Genomic DNA, 23116 nt, shown 5'->3' with positions numbered 1-23116 from the left:
TGGGCTCACGCCGTCCTGGAAGGCCGTCAATGACGATCTTTAGACTTTATTTGGCGGAATTAAGGGCCGCTGGATTGATATGGAAAGAGGCGAAAATTCTGGCTGGCGATAGGGTCTCCTGGAGACAACTGATTATGTCCACCTGCTCCACCTAAGAGCGGATGTGGAAAAGAAGATTAAAACCTTATTTTTTTTGTCCTAGCTGCTAATTATTTTACTGATGTTATGTTTCTTGTTTATTGTTGCTTTCAAAATTGTACATATTTTTGTTTTTTTATATTTTCATTTCATTGAATTATTTAGTTTTTGGTGGGAAAACGAATTCCTACGCGGATGCGGGGCGAGAAATAGCGGAGAGCGAAGCCCCAGGCCTTCTATGATATTATTTAGCGGAGTGGACTGTATTTCATTTTCATGAAATAAGTGAGTATCCTCGGTACGCCGTTTGCAGTGTCAATCGGTCACGACCCCAACAAATGAGATGGATTAGGAATGAAAGCCACTAACCTTATCTTCATTCTTGATGGAATTGCTGTGGTCCGACTGGTCACTTGCGAGCGATACAAACACTATGGCAGGCCCTCAATCTAGAGCTCAATACTAGTGGTTGGTCGTAACAAAGTCTTTGATGCGGCACACGTTCAACAAAATAAACGCGTGATGTACGACACGAGGTCTTAATGTGGTCGAATATCAAAGGAAACTGAGGTCGGAAGTTAACAGTGGTGGTGGGTACAAAGAATGTAAAAAATGTGACAGTATTTGACCAATGCATACCCTCACAATTCGCAACCACTTTTAATATTGTATTTCATATCAAGGCTTTACTGAAACAGTCTTTATATTTCAAATATTTTAAAATATTGGTCCAAGATGTTGATTTCAAATTGTATGCCATGCCTAGATTAAAGACTACTCTTTTAAAACACTAAAAAGATTAAAATAAATTTAAATGTGGGAAAAATAATACGTTAAAAAAATAAAAAAGCTTTAAATGCGATTATCTCGGAACTCGCTTAAACGAATGAATGCATTCTGTCAGTAAAGCATCGATATTGTGTGTTATAATTTTACATTTTAATTTGCTCACTGTTATAATTAATATTTTTGAAGTACAATTTTGACAAGGGTTTTTTGAACCGTAAATTAATATATTTAAAATTATCCACAAAACAATCACTTGCACAACAAAAATTTAGATTTGATAAAGTTATAATTCAGACTGTACATTTTTTTTATTTTGTCACTTAATTCAAATAAATTCATAGTCGCTCTTCTGCAAAGTAATTATGAATTATGTATGTCGCTCTACCCCAACTACGGCAATCCTAAGCATTTAGGTACACCGTTGTCTTGTTAAGGGTTAAGATCCGGATTCCCTTTGTACCTTTTGTGAGGTGAGAATTAGCAAGTGGAATAGCCTATAAATCCTTACAGTTGTATGGGATGTGGATTTCTATATAAGTCATAACTCTAATTGTAATCCCTTTTCATAGGGCGTAATACGGAAGCCCATTCATAATTATTCATACTGATGATGAGGAAGTTCAGTGCCACGGGAAATAAGAAGCATAAACAATGATTTATATCACGCGGTAAAGATTGGAACATTTAATTGTAATGCAAAGTTTCTCAAAAATGTACGAAGCAAATTAGAATAATGATCTATTTTAAACGTTGTCACAAGTTCATATAAATAAATTAGTTTATTTTTTTACAAATATACACAATTTCGTACATAAATATCCATAATAGTTTATACCGATGAAGATAGCCGTTCATAATCGCGGCCCTGATTTATTAGTCTTGATCGTCCTTGTCTCGTTTTGGAATGTTGTATAAGTATGTGATATTATTCATAAAACATATTTATAAATATGTCCTTTTTTTAAAAAGATTTATTAAAATGATTGTTTTACTAACATTAGTCAAATTTTTTTACAATAAAGTTAATGTTTTGCGTATAAAAAAATAATATTTTTTACTGCATAATTAATCTATCTTTCTTTTTTCCTTTCTCATGTTGCTTTAGTTTCTTTAACGAAATACCTATTTCGTCAGATTTTTTAATCTCAATATTATTTTCAGTGTGGTTTACCCCATCTGTATTGTATAGTATAGGTCTTGTATTGTCCTCCAGTTGTGAGGTTCGTGCTGTAGGGGTGTGTGACGGTGGAGCCTATCAAAGTGCTACAAGTACTCTGACAATCGCCCGTTACTTGCTCCGACACAATGCCTTCTAGCTCTCCTGAAGGAAGTAGGCTTTCACGCTGAAATTAACACTTTCGCACCGCACAACAACCCTTAAATTTGAAAATCTTTTCCTTTATTTAAATTTATTGCGACAGACGAAATCGTTTTTTGAACAGAGAGTATTGAAGTCTTGGCATTTGCAGGGTTTGTAACTTGTCGTTTTTTTATTTACTTATGTGGTGCCTCAGAAGTAGGTACCGGCAACTTTCAAGAAAATAAAGCAATAGACAACAAACGCTATAGGTTGGCAACCCAGTTAACTAGTGACGTAGGTAAACATATAAAAACACCTACGTTCTGATCATTTTCTCATTTATCGCACCGAGAGTGTTTATATTTTGATAGAGCATATTATTTTCAAGAGAGAAGTTAAGGACTGGAATTTCCTTAGCTGGAGAGATTTGAGTGGAAAACTCCTTAATGATTTTCCGAACGTTTGAGTTTACTGCTTACCATATTGATGAGCCAAATATGTGTTTTTTTAAAATTGTTTTTTTATGTTTCTGATCCTATATTTGTGGTAATATGTCAAGTGGTAATATATTTGTGGTAATATGTCAACTTATTGCTCGTCCCATCTCAACACAGGACTTTTAATCCCATGGAGTTGGGACTTATATATATATATATATATATATATATATATATATATATTTGGATAATTTATTACATTTTTTTATTTGACAATAAAGTTAAGAGATTTAGTGTATTTGAAAAAAGAAAACAAATTAATAAAAAGAGAAGTTAGATAACAACAAGTCTTGCAGCTACTGAGCGCATAGACGGTTGGAATTTTAGACCTCATTTACTAAATTTGGATATTTGATAGTTGATTACATTTATCGATTGAAGCTAGATTACTAATTTTGATTTATTTTTGCACCACAACAGGCCAGGAGGCCCAATTACAGTGGTGAATTACATCACAGAACACCCAGGCTTGAGAAAATACACATTTTAATTTTTGTGTTCTCACCGGGAATCGAACCCAGAACCTTTCGTGTGTGAGTCAAGCGTCTTGACCACTGCACCACGGAGGCCGCCTTGCAGCGTCTCGTCTTGCAGCTACAAAGTGCATGGACGAGTGAAATTCTGGCAACTCAAAGTTTTTATTTTATTTTATTTTTTATTTTTTTTTTATTTTATTTAGAAAACATACAGTCATACAAAATCAGTATTAAAAACAACAATTTTTTAACATAAAAAGACCAATTAAGTTTTCATAAATTAAAAAGATATAAACATTAAATGTGACAAAAAATAAAAAATAAATAAGAATTTTAAGTGAAAAAAAGATAATTGTTGACATTTGCGTTTTCCATGGAGGTAATAAATTAAAATAAATAAAAATACCAAATGTACACTCCGAGCCATCCACGCACACACATGAACGCACATATAAAACATACACAAACATATACATTACATGCGGCACATATGCATAGCATAAACCACTCAAGATGTACATTCAGCAACTATCCCAAATAATCGACCCCATGAAGAAATTTTCTGTACAAATGCAACGTGCAGTTAAAAATGTCTACATCAATACTGAGTCCGTTATAATTTCTACAGGTGCGTCTAATGAATGAATTCGAGGTATAATTGTTTTTACAAGTTGGTACATAAAAAAGGGAATTTAATCTAGTATAGCGAAGAGGACAACGGAAACCAATATTTTGTAAAAGATACGGCGAATCAACTATGTTATTGAGAATTTTGAAAAGAAAAATTAAATCATATCTAAGGCGCCTTTTTTGTAGTGATTCTATATTAAAATTGATCAAAGATGCGCTGTAATCATTTTCAATGTTACCAAAACGATATTCCAGGCTCCTTATAAATTTCTTTTGAATGTTTTCAATTTGATTAATATATACATTATATTGAGGGGACCATACTAATGAAGCGAATTCGAGTTGACTTCGCACATAAGTATAATAAAGAAGTTTTAATGTATTTGGTGATGAGAATGGCTTGGAGATTCGTAAGATAAACCCTAGAAGTCTGTACGCCTTATCTACTATTGTATTTATGTGATCTCTAAATAAAAGCTTATCATCCATCAGTACACCCAAATCTCTCGCTTTCATTGAACGATTGACAATTTTCCCAGATAGTTTGTAGTCAAATAGTATACTTTTTTTCTTTCGAGTAAATGACATGACAAGACATTTATCAGAATTCAATAATAACTGATTGTCCTTGCAATAGCAACAGATTCTATCTAAGTCAGCTTGAAGAACTTCGCAATCATTTATTGAAGACACAATTTTAAATACTTTATTGTCATCAGCGTATAGCAAAAAATTTGAGTTTTGAATGCATAAACTTATATCATTGATATAAATAATAAAAAATAAGGGTCCAAGATGCGAACCTTGAGGGACACCTGATGGGATTGGTTTAAATGATGAATTAAATCCCTTGAGTGAGACCGATTGACTGCGGTTACTAATGTAGGAACATATCCAACGATACAGATTCCCCCGTATACCAATGTTCCAAAGCTTGCGAAGTAAGACCGAATGACTTATTTTATCGAAAGCCTTTGAATAATCCGTATATAAAACGTCTACCTGAAAACCTGCATCCATTGCATTCAAAACAATATCGGTAAATTCACAAAGATTTGATTCAACTGACCGTTTCTTATAGAATCCATGTTGATTGGGATTAATATGTGGTTTTATAACATCGAAGAGCTGATCGGTTACTATATTTTCAAGGATTTTACTAAAAATGGGAAGAAGAGAAATGGGTCGATAATTTACTACAAGACTCTTATTTCCTTTTTTATGCACAGGTGTAATATTTGCCTTTTTCCATATTTCAGGAAACGTGCCTTCCTTTATTGATAATTGAAAAAGATAAGTAAGAGGACGCGCAAGCTGTTTAATACATTTAGAAATAAAAAAAGGGTGTATGCCATCAAAGCCAGCACCCTTGCTGACTTTAAGTTTTTTGAGATATTTTGTTACCAATGACTCATTTATTTCTATAGCATTAAGATCAATTACACTATTTTCTTCGGCAGGAACACTACAACTAGATGCATTAGTTTCCAAAAATTCAGAATGGAAATATTCCGCAAAAGCATTACAAATATTCTGACCGCCAATTACCAAATTATCTTTGTAGGACATTTGAAGAGGCACATCACACCCAGCTCGCTTGGACTTGACAAAAGACCAGAAAAGTTTAGGTTCTCGGTTAATGTTATATTCAGCAGTTGTGATAAAATGTAGGTAACATTCCTTATTCGTGCGTTTTTGTCTTTCCCTCAGCAAAGAAAAAGTATGATAATCAGACGCTTGAGAGTACTTTTTCCATTTTTTGTGAAATTTTTTTTTTTCTGAAATTAACTTAATTAGCGGTCGAGTGTACCATGGAGGATATCGGCAATTATTATTTGTGAGACGCTTGGGAACAAAATTGTTTATAACTCCATTTAGAACAACGTAAAATTGCTGGGTTGCGTCTTCCATGTTCAGATTAGACAAAGTATTGAACCAATTAATATCATCTAAATGGGCACAAACATCATCGTAGTTTGCCTTATGAAATAAACGAACAAATCTTTGATTATCGGGAAGAATTTTGAATTGTAAATTGAGCAAAATTACAAGAGTCTTATGATGGGCGTCTTCCAGTGTTAATGGGGATACACATTCGGTGACTACGCAGTCAAAGTTGGAGATAACTAGATCTAGAATACGGCCACGAGTATTGGCATGCGAATTGAACTGGTAGAAGTTATTAAATGACATAAAATTACATAGAGACTTGCTAAGTGGATCATCCTTGGGATCGAGGGTGCAGTGAGTAAAACTGGGATTCGAAAGCCAGGCAGCATTAGATATATTGAAATCACCAATAATCAGGAAAATTTCATTAGGAGACGTTAAGAGTGTATCGGAAACTTTGTCAAAAAACTCGGATATCACTCGCAAATGTGAATTTCCATGAGGAAAGTAGGAACAGAACATATTTAAGGTTTTGTGATGTGTGATTGTGTTTACTTTAATCCAAATAACTTCCGCCGTTAGGTCCCAAGAATCTACTACAGAACTACAAAACATTTTTTTGACAGCTATAAGCACGCCTCCACCGAGAGTCTGTTGTGTTTTCTCATAATCACGGTCTCTTCGAAATACGTTATATCTACTATCAAAAATTTCGCTATCATTGATACTTGGAAGGAGCCATGTTTCAGATAAAAAAATCATATCATAATCATTAATCAAGACGTTATTTAAAAAATCATGAGTTTTGGAGCGAATGCCGCGTACGTTTTGGTAGTAAATAGATAGACTATTTATGGGATTAGCGCCTGAGAATATTAAAATATTTCAACCTATTAAACAATAAACTTAAAATACACCAGTAAAATTGATTTAAATTATATTGGACGCACCTGTAAAATGAGTCTCTATATATCAATGCAGTCACTAAAGGCAAGTAGTTCGCTAAATTATACACATTAAAAAAGTTGAAAATAGTACAAAGAAAAGGTAAAAACAAAAAATAAGGAAAACAAGAAATAACACTAGTCAGCTGCTTCAAAAGTCATATTATTTTTTCAAGATCAGCGTCTGATGAGATTTTGAATATGGGTGATCCTTCATTTTTCCTAAGGAATATGTTGCCATTTTTCACCCAAAGGAATGCGTACTCTTTATCTATTTTCAACTGCCTCGCTTTACGCAGTAAAAGCTTGTTTGCGGGTGTAAGATGCTCGTTAATGAAAATCCGGCTTGCTTCTCCAGATATTCCAACGTCCGCGGATAACAATTTTTTATGTCTGCGTGCTGCAGTTATAATCGTGTCCTTAAGTTCTCTTCTGATCAAACGTATTATGATATTAGGTTTATCGCGAGCACTGGATCCTGCCGTTGGCCAAGGTTGAACACGGTGAATAGACGTAATTTCTTCTTTTTTGGTATTAACTCCAATTTTTTCTGCAATCTTAGAGAATGTGTGTATTAAATTCTCATTTCTGTCAAAAGGCACTCCACTTATTTCAACATTGGAAGCCCTGTCCCACTGCTCTCGTCGTTGCTGATGAAGTTCCAGAACATTGCATTTATCAATCAAGTTTTCAATTTTTGCTTCCATTAATTTTATTTTAGTATTATTCTTTTTAACGCTGTCTTTAGTCGCCTCGACCTCCCCAGATAAATAATTTATTGAGCTTTCCATATCTTTAATGGTTTTATTTAATGATTCAAAATTTTTATTACTTTTTTCTCCCTGCTCATTAAGCTTCAATAATATATCATTCTTTAGTGATTCAAATTTTTTATCAATGTATTCAATCATATAATGATTTATTTCACCTGATTGCTGCTTACTCCTTGTAGTCATTGTAGAATTATATTATGCACCCTCTTTTTATATGTATTCAATTTTTATAAATATTTTTTATAGTATGTTTTGTATAATTTATTTAGTTAGTATGTGACTTTTAAATATGCCTTTCAACAATAAATATAAATCTTGAGTAGGTTAAATCCGATTCATTCAATTAAATGTTTTTTTTTTAAAACTTAAATGTTTTGAAATTCAAGTGTTTTTATTTTGAAGTTATCAATAACTTTACAAAAACAAACATTGAGCATAATAATTAATTTGTAAAGTGTTCGTGCTGAAAAGTAAACAATAAATAACAAACAGATAGAGTACTTCAACACTATGGATAGCATAACATATAAAAATATCCGAAAGGTAGCTTTCGTAGATGTTGGGTAGTCACTAGTCACTGTCGCAGTATCGCACATTCTTAAATGTTTTAAATGTTAATTTCTCATTTTATTACTGGCACAGAACTTCAATAATAGTAGCCGGATACGTCAACCACTACCCTGCATGGAGGAATTCATGCACGTAACTACTGAGTACTATCTAAATACTGACGCACCCACACACACGCACCCTCTCCCTCATTCATTCCCACACGCACATGTATCCTCTCCCTCATTCATTCACGCGTACACACATTCACATACACATGAATACAAACGTCACACAAATACAATTACTAAATTTATTTTCTTATATATTATGTGTCATTATATTTACAGTGGATTTTTTTAATTGGCTTTATCATTGTTAAGATTTTTCTACTTATTTTGTTTATGTAATAGCTGTATTTTTACAGCTATTTTTTACATTTATTTTATTTTATTTTATTTGGGATTTTTCCCAAATAAAATAAAATAAAATAAATAAGTATATGTTAAGTAAAAATTTTAAGACAAAATAAAGTTATTTTTTCATTCAGTCAAAGTGTTAAGGTACTATTGACGACTCCGAGGCGTACACAAAAGACTCCCCGTTTTTGAACCATAAAAAGAGGTTTTATTTAAACGTGTTTTTACGTCAAGAGATATTATCCTTAGCTCCCCAGGCCCCGTATATTCCTGCTCCCCTGACTAGAAAAAGTTAGTAGATTCCACCCTTCAAGCGTCAATCAAGGATTTTACGCTCTCGCCCATGTTTACTGAAACTAGTATTAGACAGCTTGCACTTTGAAAAAAAAAAAGAAATTGCCCTCACATATATTATATATCAATGGTCCCAGTACTATAATGTTGAGACAAACACTTTAAGTTGACCAATAACTTCTTTCACAAATACAAGAGTAACTAGACTCCACCCTGATGCTGCAAAAAAAAAAAATTAATAAAACCTTCGGTCAAAGAGGATTGGCCTTCAACTCGGTTAAAGTGTGCAATATACTTCCCTTGTCCATAAAGACAATTAGTAAGTACTCACAATATGAAATTGCTATTAAAAATGGATAGTGGAGGTGTGTTGCGCACGGATCGATGAGTGTATCAAGCCAAATAGGTAAAATGTGTAAATTGTTATGAAGTATGATCTATATAAATTGGTTATGTTTTTATGATTACTATAGTTTATATTGCTTATTATGTTAATGATAATTAGGTAAATTAGATTAATAAGGTTTTTATTACTTTTATTAAGTTAACTTTGTTAAATAACTAATTTAAGGCATATTTTACTTTTTGTAAAATGTTTCCCTCGGCACTGGACACCCAGTGAACATTATTCCGTACAAAAAATGGATACAAACAATGTAAAAGAAAAAATATTAAAAAATACATATTGCCATCGTTCTACCGACATTTACGCAGCTAGGTTATCTCTAGTGCGTGGCCATAGTGGCGAGCATTTTTCGCCGCGGGCCAGGTGAGCGCGCGCGGGGTCAGCTCGCGTTTTAAGGTTCTACCACGCGGTTTGCGGGAAGGTCACGCCAGTTTCATTTTGAAAACTACGCTACTTGCGTGGATTTAATAATTAAGAAGAAAGTCAACATGCTATGGATTTATTTAAATGATTTAGAGAACAAGTGGGTTTTAAGATTTTTTCAAAACTTCACTTCACTCTCACAGTTTCGCACTTCTGTTGGGAGAGCATTCCATGCCATAGGGTCTGCGACCGCAAATGCGCGTTTACCGAATTTAGAGTGCTGTTTGCGTAGAGGTATAATAACTTTTCCTCTCAATGTAGATGTAGCTGATCTATCTAAACTTGTTGCAACAGAGAGGAAAAAAAATTGAGAAGAGAATATGGGAGTCTCGGCATTTGCACACTGTGTAGCATTTACCATTCTACCTATGTTTGAACATCCACATTTCTTAAACTGTTCTATCTGTTGACTTTTGTGAAGTAAAAAAACTGAAACCTTTATCATGTGATTCACCTCAATTTACCAACTAGGCAACGCCTGAAACAATTTCCCAATTTTTATACTTCTTCTTTTACTGGATAATTAATTCAACAATGTTTTGAGTATGTCCAAATGCTTGCAGAATTATGATATATCCCTTTCTAAAAATGTTTTCAATCTCTGTTGCAACAAGTTGAGATATTAATAACTCCCTAGGGAGGAAATACAGCCAGTCTGCAAGCATTTGGACATACTCAACACATTGTAGCTGATCTAAGCGTAAGGCGTCTAATAACCAATAAGTTATTATTGCACGGTGCAAGTATTCAATGGTAGAATAAAAAAAATGAATGCGTAAAATGGTCACACAAATCATTTAATGACTAGTCACAACACACACTTTCATATTTCTTTCTCTAAAGATGTTTTCCATCTCTGTTGCGATATGTTTATTGAATTTGACAGTGCTAAAAACGTTGAAAATTACAAAGGAAACACCACCCTCTCCGTTTTTATATAGCGAGAATTTCTCTAAAAGAGATTCGTCATCCCCTGAAGGTAGGGGAGAAGGGGGGTAAATGTGTCAACGGGCTAAAAGCCACACGGCTACCTTGAAATTGTTTTTCACACATGGCAACCTGGTGATGTTACTTTAACACCTCCTTCTCCTCCCTGCTGATAACACAGTACGAGTGACTTAAATGATATTTCCGTATTTCGCTTTTTTTCATATTTCATATATTGAATTTCTCAATAAGAAAGTTCAGTGGTTTTTCAATTTTTTCTAATTTGTCAAAAGACTATTAAACTTAGCCAAGATTTAAAAAAAAATAACTTGAGTTTTGCATTTCTGAAATTAATCCGCGTGTTCAGTTCTGCCAATTAGTCCGTTTACTTTTCTCTTCAATCCGTGCCTCATGTCTGAGGATGGTGATTACGCCTGACTCCAGGCATGGCTCGTCTGTGGACAGTCTCCCTCCATCTGGAACGGTCTTGTGCTCTTCTATAGGCATTCGTCAGTGATGATTCTGATAACTCAGTGACTGTGACGTCCACGCGACCTTGTCCCTTTGACACTTCCCAGGAGAACAGTTTTCTCCAAACTATCATAGCTTCCCCTGGAAATATAACCAAATAACTGCAGGATTCTTTTCTCGCACATGGATATTAGTATTTCTCCTATGTCCAGTTCCTGGAGAATAGATGCATTCATTCGTCTGGCCGTCCACGAAATCCGCAGCATTCGCCGCCAACACCACATTTAAAAAGGTTCGATTTTTTTTTTCAGATTCCCTCAGTGTCCAACACTCCACACCGTACATGAACACTGAGAAAACCAAGGTCTTCACCAGTCTCTTTTTGGTGTTAATGGTTATACTGCGATTCTTCCAGATCTTCACCAGCCGACTCATTGCACTTTGGCGGCCTCCGTGGTGTAGTGGTCAAGACGCTTGACTCACGCACGGAAGGTTCCGGATTCGATTCCCGGTTAGAACAAGAAAATTAAATTGTGATTTTCCTCAAGCCTGGGTGTTTTGTGATGTGATTCACCACTGTAATTGGGCTCCTGGCCTGTTGTGGTGCAAAATAAAATAAAAATAATACTTAACTTCTGTACTATCTTCTGTACTTTTGGCAACACCCACACGTCACTGTATTTCACATTCACACCCACCGCCATCGCTGATGAGAGAACTTATATAAATAAAATTGTTGACTCTTTGTAAGTTGCGCAGTAAGGATAATGGCGCTACTTTATTAGCTCGATCAATGATCATAAGCTTAGTTTTGCTCATATTCATTGAGAGTCCTAGATCTGAACTAGCAGCATCTATTAGTCCGTTAACTTATCGTTAGCCAAAATCTATCACAACTTCCTTATCATCTGCAGATTTATATGAACTAGTGACGTCGTTCAAAGTAGTTAATCAATATTTTTTTATAATTTTTTTAATGCATTTTCAAGAATTTTTGCTGTACAATGAGGAACCATGGAAAATTAGATAAAAAACTGTTTTCTTAAGCGCTGGAAAAATTAGAACATAAATAAGAGTTTATAATAATAAGTCCATTTTATTTTTATTTGGGAAAACAACAGATTTTATATAAATAAAAAAATATCACATCATCATCATTCCCTTTCAAAGATCAGAATCTTTTTAAATATAATTCTTATGTACGTGTGATATCATTAAACTTCTCCTTAACAACTAAACCAATTTTCGTGCGGTTTTCAGCGAAATGTAGATCTTTGCGCAGTACGTGTTCGTAGATATTGAAATATTCAATCGAATCTGTGAAAAAAAATTAAAAGCATTTTTTTTTCATCTACCTATTAGGGTTGCATTCAACGAGAATGCCTGTACAAAAAAATGTAAAAATCTTATTTTTTTGTGTTTAAAAAAGTTTTTTTTAATGTTTACAATTTTGATGTTTGGCAATACTTAAATAATATTAATTGACGTTAAATACATATTTGAAAATCGCATTTATGAATAAAATGCTCCCCGTTGGTGAGAAAAGACGAGTTTGACATTTGCGGAAAGAATTCTATTATTATTATTATTATTATTGATAACTTATATAGCGCCATTTTCGTAATATATTACCTCAAGGGTGCTTTACGTAGTGATTCTATTCTAAAATAAATTTAATTGAAGCTTTGAAATTTGTAATTTAATTAAAACAATTTATTTTGCTGTCACATACTACGGATTTATTCAAATGATTTAGAGAACAAGTGGGTTTTAAGTTTTTTCCGAAACATCACTTCACTTTTACAGCCTCGCACCTCTGCTGGGAGAGCTTTCCATGTCATAAGGCCCGCGACCGCAAATGCGCGTTCACCAAATTGTATATATATGAAAATTAATTATTTTAAGTACCTAGGTACCTACTTAAATTCAATATTTGAATTTAAAAAAAAAAAAGAGAAATATTTGCGTTCTTATAATTTACCCAAATATTTTATTAACAGGTCCATTTTCAAACGAGTTTTAAATAACTCACTATTAGAAAATGGGTATCAAGTTGAGATACAGTGGGATTTGAACCAGGGACCTTTGGTCCGTGGTCCTTGAGTCCGAGACACTAGCCACAGGACCACAACCCGATACATAATAATTTTTAGTTTTAGAATTCGATCATAAACATGTACCCAGGTACCTACTTATCAATGAAAAGTCTTTTTCCAAGGTAATAGCAGGCATGCCAACGTTCGGGCAGGACAATACAACGGCTGTCGGGTCCGCTAGTTATAAATAAAAACACTTAAATGCAACCATTGTGTTTTATGTCAGTAAAATAACAATATATTCAAACTGGGCGCCAAAATTATTACAAAATTATATACATTATTTGGAGATAAGCAGTTTTATTGTTTGCACGAAAATAATTAAAGTTGAAACACTCGTAAACATTTTACTGGATCGAATAACTCTTCTAAGATTTCTCGAGTACTTCACTTACTTTGCAAATTATATTATGACGTCTTAGAAACATTATAGACTGCCTCGAGTTCCCCTAAGCTATACCCATTGTCAAACAATTCCCAGCGCTTAAAATTTTAACATTTTGCTATATACTTCGTAAAAAGAAGCGAAACTACTTTGGAGTTTAAGCAGTTTAAGCATTTTCGTGTTTCATTTATTTAATCATTGTGATTCAAAGTGTCGACACGAAACGAAATGCCGAATATTGAACTCTTGTAAAATCCCAGTAGTTATTCTTTAATACGTGCTAGTACTGGCACCCTACCAAAACTCAAAACACCAAACTTCTGAATTTTGAGAGTAAGTGTTTAGGAATAATATTTGGTATAAGGTGGTTTCATTTTTATTTTTTTATTGGGAATATCAACAGTTATACATATAAAAAAAAATATTAAAAAAATATATACAGAGAATAAAACCAATGACAGATATCCACAGAAATACATTAAATACACGTACAATACATACTAGTGTGTTTGTGTGAGTGTAAGTGTGTGAGAGGGTGGGTGAGTGGGTGTTATATTAAAATGAGGGTGGACATGTGTGTAAATATTATTGCACAAGTATCGACAGTATAAATATGTATAAAAAAAATATTAAGAATTAGAGATAAAATAAAATAAGACTTAATTATTGAAACTAAGCATATGACAAAAAAGTATGTTTTAAGACGCGCATTTTAAATTTTATTTTTTTACAATCAAATGGATCAATAAGGGGAGAGTTCAAATTATATTCACGAGCAAAACGTATAAGTGGAGAGTTCTGGGCATAGTTCGTACGAACTGCTGGCACATGAAATAGAGAGCTCGACGTGTGACGTGTGTGGTAGCCAGGGACATTTAATGATAACTCCGACATAAGAGCCGGACTGTCAAGGCGTCCACTGAGTATGTCATGTAGGACCCCCATGTCTAATAGTATTTCATTTCTAAAGTTACTGTAACAGAGAGGGAAAACAATTTTGAGAAGGGAAAATGGAAGTCTAACAGAAGTGTATAGTCTAAATTTACTCCCTATGGCTGAAATCCAGCCTATCTGCAAACATTTGTAAATACTTAAAATATTGATGGTTTGATTTATTACCAACGTTGAAGTCCGAGAACGGACGCACCAGCGTCCTATAACGAGCGTCTCGTTTGGATACGTGCTGTAGATACCCCAGGAGAGTTTAACCCAAGTTCACACCTACAGGCTCCTGCCGTCCTGGAAGGCCGTCGATGACAATCTTTCTGCTTTTTAAGTTTCAAAAATTAAACCAAGTAGATGAAAAAAAATAACTAGAAATATATGTGCCTTTAAAGGAAAAGAAAAGAGGTAAAAGAGGAAGTAAAAGGAGGTGTTTATTCAGGCGTGATTTGAACAGAGATAATAAAGAAACATATTTGATAGTTGTCGGGGGATGATTCTACAGTTGAGCCGCTTGGACAATGGAGGCCAAATATTTATATATTTAAAGCTTTGAAAATAAAAACGAAGAGGTAAACCATACATTGAAAGACATTGTAATTTTCCTTGGAGTTTGTTTAGTTGGGGAACTCATGAGTGTAACTGCAAAAATTTAACTTTTCAGGAGAGCAAAGTGCTTTTGTTTTTTTTTGTCAATCTAAAAATGACTCAAATAAATTTTTCCGTTCTACCCCCCCATCCAATAATTTCATATGTCGCTGTTGATTGTAAAAACGTGAAACAAATGTAAATATATGTGATGTAATAACTTATATTTGCATATAAGTTATTAATTTAAAAAATACTTGGTACACTTCCACTTATTTATTTTGACCAATTAGCGCTTTCACCCTCTAATAGGCATCTTCAGGCTGGTGAAAATTAAAGAGTGAAAGATAAATCTAAATATTATTTCAAGTGCAAGTACATTTAAAAATAAGTTGAAAATATATGTATTGAATTTATATAAAAATTGTATTTAGTAGTAATATTGTGTACTTATATTTGTTTATATGTAAAAAAATACATTATTTTTACATTTGTATTAATATTCTAATGCCACGGGTTTTGCATCGAATGAACGTTGCGAGTTGTGACATTTCTTTGCAAAATATGCATTATTTTACTGTAAACAAATTCACATCAAGACATAACTACTATTTATGAGGTGTGTGAACTGTATTGTTTATAAAAGTTAATACGCATTAATGAAATGTCTTTTCTTTGTTTCAGGTTAATAACAGACCCATTTCTGTAAACATCGTCCGAAAGAGTTGCAATATGCAGCATTTAGAACAATAAACAGACCACGAACTTACTAACATCACAGCCATGTCGATTAGTATCATTTTTCTAGAAACAATATAGTGCCAAGAAGTTTTAAATTCACAAGTTTTACAGTTGTGACATAACAGTGCCAAATTTGAGTGATTTTGTGAAGTTCTTATGATTTTATCGCTAAATTCGCTCGCATCAGGGCGGCCATGTTGTTGAGGGAACAAGATAAAATGGCGGCTTGGCGGCAACTGACATTGACAGCTCTGGGAGTCATTCTTCTCGCCGGACCTTCGCAAACTCAAGGTAAATGCTTTTTAACGTCATTATTACAGTTTTTATTCATTTAATCGAATTCTGCGGAGATTGTTGCCAGAACACGCCGAAGGAATGTAACATTATGTAATTATTCTCTATTGTGGGTAGTCGTAACATTGTTGGCGGGTACTTCGCGCGAGTTTGTCCGAAGTTGTAAGCTAATTGGTTTGAGATATAATCCACGTATTGCCGAAACCTTGAAATTGTTCAAATTCGAATATTGAATTATCATTCGGTAGTTCTCATTGGTTGAAACTTATAGCGCTGAACTTAAACTCAGCTACTATCTGCTTATTAATTTGATATACCAATATAACCCTTCTGAGTTCTAACATTTGTAAACATAAAACTAATCGACGGTTTTTAAATATGGATCTTATATTATTGGGATTCCTAATTTAAAATTATTTTCCAAAACGTGTAAATGGTTGAGAATGAGATATTTCCATTTTTTTACTTTTAAATAAGCAAGCGATAATGATTTTTTTTCTACGAAAGTTTATAATATGCAGATTTTGAGTTGTCCAAAAACGAGACGTTTCGCGCCCTGTGGGACAAACGGCACGAATGACGTTTTGTCGCCAAACTAGTACGCAATTTTTGCTAGAAGTGCAATCGGCGGTCATTACGCGTGACGTCAAAATGATGTGATGCCAACTGCGAGCTGTTTTGTATGTGTTCATTTTTAAACCCAAAAATTATATTCAAAAACTTGTTTTGAATACATTTAAAGTCATATTATTAGAATCACAAAAATCCGCCCTAAGTATGTGTTATATTTAAAATGTTATTCCCGGCATATGATACCTTTTGATAAAAATACGTGAATTAAAGCTTTATCGTTGTACATTTAAATATCCTATTTTGCACTTTTTTAACGTGTTTTAAAAAAATAATTATATGTACATTTTAATTGGCTAATGTGAATATATAAATATTAAATAGCTTAATTATTGTCTGTTATGGCTGTTCAACGTATATATCAATAACTGTATAAAAGAATTAAAATGTTTAAGAATGTGAGCAAAAATGGGTGAATTTACTGTTAATTGTCTTTTATTTAATTTTTTTTTTTTTGCCCCACAACAGGCCAGGAGGCCCAATTACAGTGGTGAAACATTACATTACAGAACAACCAGGCTTGAGAAAAATCACATTTTAATTTTTGTGTTCTCACCGGGAATCGAACCCGGAACCTTCCGTGCGTGAGTCAAGCGTCTTGACCACTATACCACGGAGGCCGCCATGCTGATGATGCCATGCTTCTTGCTAACAATAAAGAAGAACTGCAATTCTTGGTAAAAAGAGTCTACGATATATGTGAGGGAAGCGATTTGCTGATAAATGTCGGTAAATCTAGTGTGATGGTTTTTAAAAGAATTGAAAGTATGAATGGGGTTATACTAAAACAAGAAGTGGAACTTGTGTATCTGGGAAGTATGTTTACTAAGGAAGGAATGACAGAAATATTTGAAAGGAAGGTGAGTGCCGGGAACAGAGTTAACGGTGCAATAAAATCAACCTTGGCAAATAAATGTTTGTCGCAAGAGGCAAAATTAGCAGTTCACAATAAAGTCCCGGTCCCCACTCCGGTGTTTGGGAGCGAAGTATGGACTTGGAAAAACAGAGATAAAAGTAGGCGGATTGCAGTCAAAATGCGATCTCTCGGGCAAATGCGTGGTAAAACTATGTACGATAGATGCACAAATGTTGAAATTCGTAGGTTATGTAAGGCTAAAATAAGCACTATCGACAAAATTAAGAAATGAGCTATACGCTGGTTTGGACATGTAAAGCGAATGGACAGCGAAAAAACGGCTAAAATTATTTACAATGCGAATGTTGACGGATGCAGAAATAGAGAAATAACGGCGTACGTGCATAAGAAGATGTACGAATGTAGAGGAAGCGAGATCTGTATTCAAGGATGTAGTGATGTGGCGTTCTTTTATATCTGCCTACCCTTACGGGTAAACTGAGTGATGGTTTGTTGTTGTTGTTGTTAATAAATAAAAATGTGTATGAAGAACTGGAGGATACGTTTTCAAGAGATGGAGGATAGTCTGTCACCTACGTCCAGCCTTTTTAAGATGGAAATATTTTACAATGACTAGTTGACACATTATAAAGAAATCAAAGTGTTTATTCGTTCGAATGAACTCTGGCAAAAAAATAACAATGATATTTTTTCATTTTCCACCCGAGCCGATTTGAAAGAAAATCTGTGAAGGAAATAACTGACAAAGGAAGACAAAAAAAGAATGTTTGAGTGTGATTTTCTACATTTTCGTTGAAAGTTCACATCTCTTTATTATTTCTGTCACAATGAAAAACGGAATCCGACAAGCCTTACAATCTCTTATTAAATTGTTAGGAAGAAACCACCCCAAGCCGTTATCATTATTATCGATTCCATGAACAAATCGGTTAAATACTACATATGGGTTGATGTTTATTGAATAGAGGGTTTTTCCTGCGCTTTCACTCACGAGGCATTAAGGAGAAATTATTTTGGTAATTAATTAGTGGTTCGTTAATCAATAAGGGTTTTTTTTAGCAAATTTACTTTTTAAGAACTATAAGAAATATAATAAGCCTAAAAGAACTTGTAAAAATATATTACGCAATAGCTCAATCGGTTTTGGAATATTGGATAATCGGATGGGGATGTGCAAATCACACACTGATCAAGCAAATAATAATTGCACAAAAAGCTTTAATAAAAAATATCTTAAGAGTCACAATCAGAACTACCTCCCTCGGTATATTTGAAAATCTTAATGTCAAATCTATAAAACAACTGTATGTAAAAGCTTTGTTACTATACGCACGTAAACATTATTCTCTACCTTCCGTTACAAATACAAGAGTTACTAAATACTCCACCCTGATGCTGCAAAAAAATTCATTCAACCTTCGGTCAAAGAGGATTGGCCTACTACTCGGTTAAAGTGTACAATTTACTTCAATTATCCATAAGGACATATAGTAGGTTCTCACAATATAAAATTTATATTAAGAAATGGATAGTGGAGGTGGGTTGCGCACGGATCGATGAGTGGATCAAGCCAAATAGGTAAAATGTGTGCACTGATTATGAATTTTTTCTATTTGTCAATGTAAATTAGTTATGTTTTTTGTGAATATTTTAGTTTTTTATTGTTTTTTATGTTAATTATAATTAGGTTAATTGGATAATTTACGTTTTTTTTATTGCTATTATTATGTTAACTTTGTTAAATAGCTAATCTTAGGCATGTTTTACATTTTGTAAAATGTTTCCCTCGGCACGGGACCCCAGTGAGGGAACTTTATTCTGTATAAAAAAAGATTACAAACAATGTAAAAGTATAAATAAATTAGAAACTTGATGGAATGATATATTTTATCGGGTTTGAAAGTAGTTTGGTCTTCCAACTATCGCTTTGAAAAAAATATGATGATCTGTTTGTCTATGGTGACGTTGCATCGTTATTTTGTTCACAAATACAAAATAACTAAACGATCTTTGGCAAAAAACAGCTGGAATATTTTGAGGTTTCTAATTCAATAAACTGCCCGATGAACCAAAAAACGAAAAGTCGAATAGTGAAATTATTTGCGGTTTTTACCAAAACATGATAACATCGGCCAAAAACAAGTAAAATCTATTTGCAAATTGTAGTAAATATAAAAACAATATCAATATCAGTTTATTTCAAAGCACTCAATTTGAATCATTCAAAAGAAGAAGTCACAAATTTTATACATGTATGTAGCTAGTACCAAGTGACTGCAACCCTAATTAAAATCATCACCGCACGCTCCTTGTTAGCATGTATGTTTTTTTTATATATGTCCCTTGGGCGTTAATGAACAAAATAAATTAATAAAGTTAGCATAAGCGATACTAAAATTATATGCTGGTACGGTTTCGTTCTGTGGTCAAAGCAGGTTTAGTAGTTATGTGTTAGTAATACGGTTTTGCCATGCGGTTTTATTTACATTTATGAGACCAGATAAAATCTCATCAACAACTCCGAAACAAAATATTTCCACGAATGTATTGAAAAGTTAGTTTCGAACCACAAACAGATCGGGTGGTTTGAATTCAACATTAAAATAACGTGGAATGTTTTCAATGTGATAACATAATAACAATTATTTGAGTCGGTTGTATTGAAAACATCAAACGTCCAAAATGTTCCAAAACGATATTATTGGATAGGCGCGAAGGATTTTTACGGTCACTATTATCAATATGTTTTTTTTTTGGGTGATACCGTGTGTGTTGAATTTGTTCCGACGTTTTGGCTACCATTGCAAGAGCCATCTTCACACTGTTTACCCTGAAGAAGTTCCTGCAAATGACTCTTATTCGGCTGAAAACTCGTCATTTTCGCACACAAAATAATATATTATACTAATGAAAATTCACTTCGATTTCAAGGTTATGTTGTTAACAGATGTCCACCTTACGATATGGCGTTTTATTTTAATTTTATTTTTATTTATTTATTAATATTTTTTGCTTGCAAACTATGGTTAAGAATAAAAATAAAGTTACCTCACTGGGGTTTCCCGTGCCAAGGACACATAACAATATACTTTTTTAAAATTACATTTGAGAATAAACAAAGAAGACTAACTTAAAAAAACGAAGAGAATTAACAAATATTTAGACAGTTTTAAAAACAAGGTATTTATATACATCTATACTATTTATATTACAAAACACACAATGAAATTAACAAAAACCATTTACATCTGATAACTTTAACCATAACTTACTGGTGACGCTAACTTTTGTCGAACGGCAGAAACTTATTTGTACACCTGTAGCTCAATCACAAATAAATATCGACGTGCTAATAAGCGACGTGATAACAATTTCTCACCATAGTTGTTTATCGTATTCGCGATCACAATGAAACGCCCGTGAACACCTCATATTAAATGTCAAAATATTTACGTTTCGCGACGTATAATCCTGCTGCGCAATCACATATTTCAATTTCACCGGTGTAAATATGGAAAATATTCCAAAACTGCTATTTTTATTTATTTATTTATCATGCTTTTTATTGCATTTAGCCGGCTGTTGGCAAGCCAAATAAATGTCAAGAAAAGCAGTCGCCATTGTAATTATAATTTAATTTTCACTTTCTTGTATTAGATACTCCTTACTTTTTTGCTAAGGCAATAAATTGTACTATTTTTTATAATAAACGCAGATTTTTCGCCAGTAAAATTATTTATTTACGAGGAAAAAAAAAAAAAACAAAAAGAGCTTTGACTTAGAGATTACACAGGCGTTGACTTATGACTGCGATAACTAAAACATGTTCATTATTGTTCATTGTGATCGCTCAAATGCTTAGTATGTTTTTAAGCACGTCGATAGTTATTTGTGATTGAGCTACCGGGTTGGTATTCCGAACGTAATTGTAGCGCGGTATAACACGTTTTTAAGTACTAAATACGCGTTATAGCGCGCTGTAAATGCGTTCGGAATATCAGCTTTGGGGCCTTACTTATAAACCTGGTCAGAATAAGGATGGTTTAGTAAAAAATATTACTTGTATTGCATGCTATTATAGCCGGTATGGAACTAAAATAGCGACCATAGAAACTTATTCAACCTGCGTCCGACGTGGTATAACACTGGAATAAGCCTGCAATCTGTCATCTGTCTCATTTTCCAGTAGTAAAATGGATTACATTTATCTCGAATTTAAAAGATTTAGAAAACATGCCCCTAATATTTTAACTATTCGTACGAGTTTTTAGACACATGAACATATTTATTTGTTTTTTATTTGCTGAAGTATTCAATTGCATTTAGTTATTGGCAAATACTCATTTCATTTATATTTGTTTAATTCTTATTTTTTCACGATAATATGATTGCTTAATTACTTTTTTTTTACTATTTTTTTTTATTTATTATTTATAAATCATGGAACACAAAGTATTTTTCAAGTATAATACGTTGAATTACATTCCTAGGAGTTACAACAACTCAATTCAAGACATAAATAATATTAACACTTAAAAAATAACACATATTGAGAACAACAAAGAAACAAAGCAAGTTTAGCACCTTTATAACTAAATATAGCACAACAATATATACGCCTAAAACCTTTTCTTACACAAGCAGAATAATTATATTTAAAAAATACGCTTTTAAGAATGAAAAAAAGTAGTGAATCTACTAAGGGAGATAAGGTCATTAACATCACATGCCGTGCAGATGATGCTGCCATAGTGATGATGAGAACATATCCATCTCAGTTAGCAAACATCTGGATACCTAAGAAATATCGTATAGTACAATGAACACATGATTATTGGAAACATAATTCGGATATACAAAACGTGTTTCAGACTAAATCATGGTGTATACAAGAGAGGCGAGGATAGATAGAGAGAAAATAAAAAAATATGAATAATCAAGTTGAAAAACTAAATAGAAAAACCAAATTTATTATTCATTTTTAATATTTTTTTACTTGACATAACTTTTTTATCAGGTATATATTTTCTAATTTTTCTAACTTTCTAACTTTTCCAACTAATTTCACGTCTTATTTCTGTAAATTTTGTGTTTTATTTTAAAGCATTTTAACATTTTTTAATTATTTTTTGTTAATGCCCCTTGAGCGTTTATGAAGAAAATAAATAAACCAATAAGTAAACGTATTGTTTTTTTAATTAGAAATTCAATAAATGTGAAAATTTAAATAATGCTTTTCTCAAGCAATCCTACTCTATAGTCTAGAAGCAGACAATATAATCCGAAAGAATGGTCGAATGTTTACAAAAATAATATTGCTATAAAAAAAACTTCACCAAAAGTCAACAGATGTCGCGTGTGAGGAAGTGTCAAATAATGTGAAAAAACACTTGCTTTGACTAGATATAGTATACAACTTGCGAAAAATTGTGTATTTGTGAAGATCACGATAGAGATAATTATTGTAAATATTATAACGTGTAATGTGATTACTTAATTCAGCCCATTACGGCTCATAAGCCCTTTAAACGCCTAAATTTTCACATTCCCCAAAACACTCCTTGAATAGATTGTTCGATTTGTGATATCAACTTTTCTACAATTTTTAAATTTAAACATTTGATTTATTATAGAAAT

General features: G+C 33.1%; 1 protein-coding gene across 2 annotated transcripts in view; it reads left to right on the top strand.

Moving 5' to 3' along the window:
* The window catches only part of LOC148283212 (uncharacterized), a 429005-nt gene that overhangs the window by 109140 nt on the left and 296749 nt on the right, over positions 1–23116 (top strand). For both annotated transcript variants that reach the window (XM_088223836.1, XM_088223837.1), the window contains one exon: positions 15622–15969. In XM_088223836.1, coding sequence (XP_088079962.1) covers positions 15873–15969 — 97 coding nt within the window. In that variant the 5' untranslated portion in view covers positions 15622–15872. The remainder of the gene's footprint in view (positions 1–15621; positions 15970–23116) is intronic.

This window comes from Micrasema longulum, unplaced genomic scaffold (assembly GCF_059751315.1).
Source record: "Micrasema longulum isolate JH-2025_06_02 unplaced genomic scaffold, ASM5975131v1 h1tg000252l, whole genome shotgun sequence".
Taxonomy (NCBI): Eukaryota; Metazoa; Arthropoda; class Insecta; order Trichoptera; family Brachycentridae; genus Micrasema; species Micrasema longulum.
Note: the sequence above shows the minus strand (reverse complement) of the source record. Positions and strands in the feature narration are given on the sequence as shown.